Source organism: Heliconius melpomene, chromosome 20, assembly GCF_056956725.1.
Source record: "Heliconius melpomene rosina isolate 202511_hmr_F chromosome 20, ASM5695672v1, whole genome shotgun sequence".
NCBI lineage: Eukaryota > Metazoa > Arthropoda > Insecta > Lepidoptera > Nymphalidae > Heliconius > Heliconius melpomene.
This window is the reverse complement of record NC_140408.1, coordinates 8,415,536-8,423,900: the sequence shown is the minus strand read 5'-3', so window position 1 is coordinate 8,423,900 and position 8,365 is coordinate 8,415,536. Positions and strand designations below refer to the sequence as shown.

The 8,365-nt window shown below is 30.9% G+C and overlaps 1 protein-coding gene across 1 annotated transcript; it reads left to right on the top strand.

Annotated features, from left to right (window-relative positions):
* The first annotated feature begins 268 nt into the window (after positions 1 to 268).
* Positions 269 to 6,375, top strand: LOC146527837 (digestive cysteine proteinase 2-like). Its single transcript, XM_085205087.1, has 14 exons — positions 269 to 387; positions 592 to 694; positions 847 to 949; positions 1,898 to 2,021; positions 2,142 to 2,274; positions 2,567 to 2,679; positions 2,979 to 3,066; positions 3,465 to 3,545; positions 3,859 to 4,088; positions 4,425 to 4,551; positions 4,742 to 4,847; positions 4,947 to 5,036; positions 5,399 to 5,493; positions 6,037 to 6,375. The coding sequence occupies exons 1-14, from the start codon at positions 324 to 326 to the stop codon at positions 6,215 to 6,217; spliced, it is 1,638 nt and encodes a 545-aa protein (XP_085061213.1). The 5' UTR covers positions 269 to 323; the 3' UTR covers positions 6,218 to 6,375.
* Positions 6,376 to 8,365: the final 1,990 nt, after the last annotated feature.

The following is an 8,365-nucleotide window of genomic DNA, read 5'->3' as shown; positions in this document are numbered from 1 at the left end:
GTGCGTGCGTCTTACCTCAGTCAGTGAGGACAAGTCCTTTTATATATATAGATTTTAAGAAAAATTCATTCAAGACCATCGTGGCACAGCGAAGCGTGCGACTGTAAACATTTTGGAATCAATTCCCACTCTGGGGAACGAAATATTTATTTTTTTCACATCCACATTAATTCACTAGCCACTGAGATAAAAGCTTTTAAAAATAGAAGTTAATGATTAATTAATTTATAAATTTGATAAAAAAATATATATAAAATGAATACTTTTACGTAGTTAGCAATAGCGATTGCAGTGGAAGCCGAAGGGTTTCCAACTGGCCCACGATGAATTTGTTACTAAAGAAAATATTATTTTTACTTTTCGTTGTATATGTTACAGGGAAGTCTGGTAAGTAAAATTTGGATCTTTGTAAAAACGTACTGATAATTGTATATATGTTTTATTTGTTATATTTTTTTCTTAAATACAAAATTATCTTAGATGGATGTTAAATCATCTGTATGACAGTATACGAAATTTAAGAAAATGATAGTAGCTGTATAAGTGGAGTAACAGGAAATATTAATGAAATTAAAACAATTTATTTCACAGTTCAAGACAAAGAAGTTCCAGAATTGAAATGGAAAAAAAAATATACACTGGAAGCGACAAAACTACATTTAGGTTCTGGCTTAGTAGAAGACATCAAATACTGGTAAGCTACAACTGGTAATCAAAAAAAAATAAATTGAAAAATTTCATAGACATGTATGGATAATATAGCAATATCTCCAAAATATATGTAAATAAATTTAATAAATAGTCAACTCGAAAAAGTATATGTTTTAAGAGTTCTATTTTTTTAAGGCGTTCATTGAAAAAATCTAGAGTGGATTACAACTATGGCGCGGTAAAAACCATTTCCATAGCTACTTCAATAAAGAGTTTGAGTTTTGGAGTACAATATGAGGTACAAACTTATTTAATTTCTTTTAATTGTGTTTTTATATTTATCATGTGAGGATCATATAATATTTAAGTTTATATATGAGTAATCTTGATCATTTTAATTTAGTGATAAGCTTCTATAGATGAACGGAGCAGTAGTCGATGTTTATAGTAAATATTAACAAACCTGACAAAAAGGATAAATGTATTATTGTCAGAATTTATGTTCTAATTATATACCAAACAATTTTCATAAAATTACGCTTAAAGTGTAAGGTTGAGTATAGCCACCCAACAAAGTACTATATACAGGCGTCCCTCGTATAACACGGTACTTGTACAACATGGTTTCGATACTACACGGTCCAAGAATTGAGACTAATATAACACGGTTTCGATATTACACGATACAAGAAATGATATTAGTATAACACGATTTTGAAAAATATGCACTTTAAAATTGAACTTTTTTTTCGTTCAATAAGCTGTTTCTACTTGTTTTATACTATGTAATTATTATTATTAGTTTTTGAATATATTTTATTGTTGTATTTTTTAATTTTTGTATTTCATCATAAAATTGAATTTAATTTATTTTTCTTAATAAAAACTTCAAGGTAACTTCCTTTTTCATTTATGTAGTATTTGGAACGAAATTTCAGCTATCATAAAATTTTACACCTTAAGATTTGGTTTTGATATAACACGGTACGCATTGCCTTTATTTGTATTATTTCAAAGTCTCGTATAACACGGTTTCGATATAACACAAGACAAGGTCTCGATACTACACGGTGTACAGTATGGTATACCTGGTTTCGTATAACACGGTTTCGATATAGCACGGTACTAATTAACCGTGTTATACGAGGGATGCCTATATATACGAGTATAATAGATACAAACTTTGCAATTGAAATACTATATGCAACAAAAAAATTATGTAAATTAATTAATTATATTTACACAGATTTCCCCACAAACGACTGAAGAATATTTCAATAAAATATTTTGTTATTACACTAACGGTTCCATAGGAAATCCCATAAAATTGAAGGAAGTTTTGCCATCGGCCAGTTCGTTTGAATATGTTGGTAAGTATTTTTTTTTATTTTTTGAATATTATTAACATTACATTCTATTTTAGATATCCCAGTACTCTTAGTGTAAGTAGATACTATTTTTTTTTCATTTATCATATATTTCAATTTTAGGCAAAGAAATGTTAGCATCCGGTGAAGTAGACAAATTTGCTAAGATCTACGAGGACGAATATATGAACACTGAAGAAAAAGTATATATATGGGCTACATTAAATGAGAAAAAAACATCTTGGATCCCTATAAAGTGAGTCACTCTTTTGTCTCTCTTAGTGCATATCAAAGAGTTTAGACAGTTAACGATTAAGATGCTTGTGGGCTACTAGATTCACTAGAAATACCATATTTCGATAATATGGAAATAACTAAATTCAATAGTTTTTCTTCTCTTGTTAAGTCATACGGAGCATGGCGTTTAGCTCCGCCTATAGGCAAAAAAAAAAAATCGAACCAAAAAGTCATTCTTCAAGAGCTTTCCATCCTAGCCTAGATATAAAAACATGACTAAAGCTAAAAAAAATTATACATTATATTTCTAGAATCGAAGAATTAACATTAAACACGTGGTTGGGAAAAGTGTCCAGTCATTATATTTGGAATATTAATAATTATGAAGAGGACTACGATAAGAGTGTATTCAGTGTGGACCAATGTAAGACACGTTTTTAAATCCGTTTCTACTAACATTGTAAATGTGTATGTTTGTGAAGATGGATGTTTGTTCCATTTTAACGCTAAAACTACAGATCGGATTTAAATAAAAATTCATATCAATCATCTGAATAATACTTATACTATAACTTATTTAAGGATTTTCTGTAATTTGGCTATAATATAACAATAAGATTTAGCGGGCGAAGCTGCCTGAATGTTATATATAACGAGAAAGTTTAAATGTATATTACGTTACTTATATTGTAAACATCAATTTCATTTCCATATTAATTTTAGATGATTGTACTAAAAGTCCTGAGCCAGAAGAAGATAAACTATTAGGTCAAGACAACAACAACAAATATTTGGATAGTGCTTTTGTGAGGTAGATTGTAACAATAATATTTTTTCGTTTCATAATCTACATAATTATTTCGATTATTTAGCATAGTCGATAAAGTAGGCAGAGAGAACCTATTGTTAATTATTTATTCCAATTCCCACTTTTCGCCATATTTTTAAGATATTGTGTGTTGAATAGCAGAACTCACCGCTGTGGTTGTCTTATTACCAAAGAGAAGAAGTAACATAAATTCATGCGCCTGAATGGTAATCAAACCGACAAACTTATTCCTTAGTTCGTCGGTATGCCCTGGCTCTTAAGGCAAGTTATTATACAAATATCCCAGTTTGCATAAAATATATAAATACACAATTAATTTTGGTTACATATATATAGTTATATATTAAGTAGTTAGTTTCATATTTATATTTTTTTAAAAGGTTTATCAATGATTATGGAAGGGAGTACGATGATCAAACTGAACACGAAATAAGAAAAAATATTTTTGCTGAAAATTTAAGGTGAGTTTGTTTTTGTCTGGACATTTTGGATTGTTATCTATGTATTTCACGTTCTGAGTTAATGATTTATATTTACTATAAAAAACGTGTATTTCTTACCTATTTCATGATTATGGGATTTATAAGGTCAATCGCGGTTAGATGAATAATGATATTAAATCATACTAATTAATTTAATATTTCACAACAGCTAAAACCCTCTCGACTGTTATGAAAATATGTGTCATACTTTGTCCTGTAATAATAATCAAATAATAATTGAACTTGATATAAATTTCTTAAAAATACATTTCATCAACTTATGACAACACAGATTAATCCACACCCACAACCGAAAAAACACCACTTTCAAACTTGGTATCAACAAATTTTCGGATCGCACTCCAAAAGAAATAGAGAAGATGAAAGGCCTTCGAAGACGCAAAGTAGGAGAAACTGGAACAGTGCCTTTCCCATACAACAAAACACACATTGATGAAATATCTAAAGATTTACCTGCAGAATTCGATTTAAGGATGCTAGGTGTTATAACACCAGTCAGAGGTAATTAATAAGTATAAGTATGAAAATAGAATACACTAATATAAAATTTTATAAATTTTCGTAATTTTCTGTTAAATAAAAAGTTAAATTTCTTATTATGCAATTCATCAAAAAATCTGAATATCCTTTAGTTTTCCAAGTAATAAGAATCTTTCTTTACTCAATAATTTTAGTCTGATTTCTTTTTCATTTTGTATTGGCAATATCTCACACACTCGTATGAGAGGAAGTATTTTAGATATCAAAAAGAAAATATTACAATGAAAGGAACAGTATTTTAAATACACAGTAGCATAAGAATAAAGTCTCTCATTTCTCTCTCTTCTCTATTTTTAGATCAGGATTCGTGTGGATCATGTTGGACTTTTGGTACGACAAGCGCTGTTGAGGGAGCCTTAGCTCGAATAAACGGAGGCAGGCTCTTGAGATTAGCGAACCAGGCATTAATAGATTGTGCTTGGGGGTAAGTTTATTATATTAGAAATTATTTTTAAGAATGTTTTCTTGCTATCTATATGTTTTTGTATAAAATATATTAAAAAAATAAATAATCAGAAATACATTTAAACTTGTTAGATATTTTCCACAATTTTAATGTTGATTGATATACAAAAATAAAAAAATACTCTTTATTTAATATATTTTTATTCTAGATTTGACGTATCGGGATGCGATGGAGGCTCTGACACCGGTGCTTATAATTGGATGATAAAATATGGTTTGCCAACAGAAGAAGAATATGGGCCTTATGCTAATAAAGTAATTTTTATTATTTTAGCATTACCATTTGATAAATTTATAATAGCATAATATGTTTCTCTTAAAAATACATTTATATATTATTATTATTATTTTTAGGATGGTTTTTGCAAAATAAAAAATATGACGAAACTTTATACAATCAGAGGATTTACAGACGTCACTCCGTATAACAATGAAGCATTAAAGGTATAATATTAGTTTTAATTTTTTTTTACTTAGGTATCTGTTAAACCTTGGGAGTGTTATGACAATCGATTCTGTTCCCATTAAGATATTTCCATTTCCCATTTTCCGCCGAATTCTGAAGGCATAGCGCATTAAATGGCGAAACTCGAAGCCGCGTTTTGCTTCGTTACCAAAGCGAGCAAATGAAAATATTAAATATTAATTTTCCTCGAGCAAGAATCGAACCAACAACCTTTCGCGTTTACAGTCCCACATTCATATTTTTGCTTTTTAATATTAATCTTATATTTGTTATAAAAATCTTATTACTTTGCTTACATATAAGAAAGAGAAAGAGAAAAATGTTAAAATTACTTTTGTAGGTAGCGTTAATAAACCACGGGCCCCTATCAGTATCAATTGATGCCACTGATTCGTTGCTCTATTATACTGGTGGTATCGTTTTTGATAATACTTGGTAAGTTGTCTTATTAATTAGAAAAAAAATAGTAAATTCATTAAATTAATATATATCTATCTATACTAATATAATAAAGCGGAAGAGTTTGTTTGTTTGTTTGTTTGTTTGTTTGTTTGAACGCTAAGATCTCTGGATCTACTGGATCGATTTACTTTGTTTTTGTTTTGTATGAAAGCTGCATTCTTCAGAAGTGCTATAGACTATATAATATTACATTACACATATATACTAATAAATTAAAATACTTTCTAATTTGACATGCAATTTATTCTGCCATGTCAATAACAACCGTCGTCGCTACGCGACCGCGTTCGTTACCGCGTCATTTTGATATTCATCCTTATGAAAATAAATATAATAGTCACTTTTAGCATTTCATCTACATAGATTGAAATTATATGTCTATAGAAATTATATTCTTATATTTCAAGCAGGCGTAGCCGCGTCCGGGTCCGCTAGTGTATACATATAATTATATTACTAGCTTGTATATTCTTTCTTTTTTTGCAAATAGTTTCTATATAATTAAATATGTTTCAGTGACAAAAAAGTATTGAATCACGAAGTCACCTTGGTAGGCTATGGAAATCGTGATGGTGAAGAATATTGGATTGTCAAAAACTCTTGGGGCAGGGACTGGGGCATCGACGGCTATTTCCACATCTCGACGCGTAACATCAACTGTGGTATCACCACGGAACCGACGTATGTGGTTTTCTAAAGAAACGTTTGTCTTTTCTCGAAATTTGAAAATAAGCTCTAAAACGACAAAAGAAATTTAACTATTTAGTAAGTATGTAAAGTAGCATAAGATTGCACGTTAATTAAATATGTAGTAAAAGTTTTGTTTATGATAATAATAAATTTGTTCAGCATTTATATTCTATTTATTTTATCGATCCTTTGATAACATTAATTCTGGGGTTGTACTTCGCCATAAAAGTTCTCTACATAGAGCATCTCGTCAAAAAATAGAGAATGAAATTATCTTTCAAAGGTAACCTTAACAGACATTACACAATTGTAGCACAGGTTGTAGGTTCGATCCCCACTTCAGGAAATGAAATATTTAATATTTTCACTTCTTCGCTCTGGTGTCGTACCTAAGCGCAGCGATGAGTTCCACCACTGAATACGCAATGCGTCCAGAAATCCCTAGGAAATGGGGAACGGAGAACACTAGGTTCCATTTGCATTTCTCTATTGTGGGATACTGCGTGAAGCTGAAAATATATGAGAACTATTCTATTAAAGGCGATTTATAATTAAAATACTATAGAACATGTTAAAAACAGCTTAGATTTCTGGGCCATTGTTCCGTAAGCTCGTCAACGTAGCGTACAATATATCGCGAAGGGGTGTTCAGAATAGGTATATAATATAGAAAACCTTTAGAGGAATGCGTATATGCATTTTATGGTCAAGCGTAGCACGCACTTCAGCATGAAATTCCTATATAGTAACTGAAAAGACGCTTAAATGAACATTGTTTAAATATAGAAAGAAATGATTTTGTGATTTTTTATTATTTTTATTAGCTTCACGCTCTATCCCGCACACAGCAGGGCAGGTGGAAGGAACCTAGTAAGTAGCAACACGTAATACCCCGAAAAACTCGTAGTTGGAAAGTGAAAGAAAGGAAAGTGGGGAGCGGAGTGACACTAGGTTCCCTCTGCCTACCTTGCTGTGTGAAAGATGTTAGATATGCAAGAAGCTGTTATTATTTAATTTTAAAAAATCTTTATACCGACGTTCTATTAACATCCACATATGAATTATGACGTATATAATACTTTCTCTGTAGACTGTAGATGCTCTTACAAGATAAAATAGGAAGTAATTAGATCTATTAGTGATTCGTTGCGTGTGAATTTTCCTTTCCCATCGAGTAAGTGTTTAGTATGGCATAGAAAAGTTCTCGGCCCGTTTCCCGTGATTATAGCAAACATACTGGTATACCATAACCACATAATATAGGTATACCGTGTATAAGTAATGTTATTTATATCTACCGACTTCCAAAGTTGAAGAGAAAGATATACTTAGAGATAATTATGTGCAGTTCTAAGCCTGGTCTATTTAAGTAGCAAATAAAAAAAGAATATACATTTATAGCTAGTAATATATAAAAAAAAAAAAATAAGCGCAGCGTTGAGTTCCACTATTCATCATGCAATGCCTCCAGAATTTCGGCGCAAAATGGAGAATAGAGTGTCTTAACACTAGGATGTAGCTAAAGGCAGACGACGTAACTACTTTTCTGGCTGGACTAGCCACGTATTATAATAGTAGTGCAGAACCGATCGTCGTGGAAATCCTAAGGGGAAACCTATGTCCAGCAATGGACGTTTTAAAGGCTGGGATGATGATGAAATGCTTTTTTGGAAATATCAGGGTATTGTTTCGTTGCTATGATTTGACATCAGCAGCAGGGAAGGAAAGAAGATCGAAAAACAAGATACTCCGTTTTCCACTTTCCGCCTGAATACGAGATACGGCGTGATGAGTGCGGAAACTGTACACTACCTTTAGTCTTACCAAAGAGATTAACTGCAAATAGTTTTAAATTGAATCACTACGCCGAATTCCTAAACATCGTTTTTACTGTCAGGCACTGTCATCAGTTATAATGTTTGGCTTTAAAATACAGATATTTTTATTCTTAGTAGAAAACATTATTTAAAGGTATTTGGCGAAAAAAAATAAAAATAACATACTTGTCACTCTTTTACTTCATATGTAATATTAACTCATTTCTACGTGCCTCAGCCATGTGAGCACATTTTTCATTACTTTTGATGTCACATTTCCTTTAATACACGAGTTGGTACATCTTATCATTGCGTTTCATATCTGGTTCTACATATTT

Coding starts and splice junctions, on each gene's coding strand:
- LOC146527837 (XM_085205087.1), top strand. CDS start 324: ATGAATTTGTTACTAAAGAAAATATTATTTTTACTTTTCGTTGTATAT. Junction 388..591: donor ATATGTTACAGGGAAGTCTG/GTAAGTAAAATT, acceptor TTTATTTCACAG/TTCAAGACAAAGAAGTTCCA. Junction 5,494..6,036: donor ATCGTTTTTGATAATACTTG/GTAAGTTGTCTT, acceptor AATATGTTTCAG/TGACAAAAAAGTATTGAATC.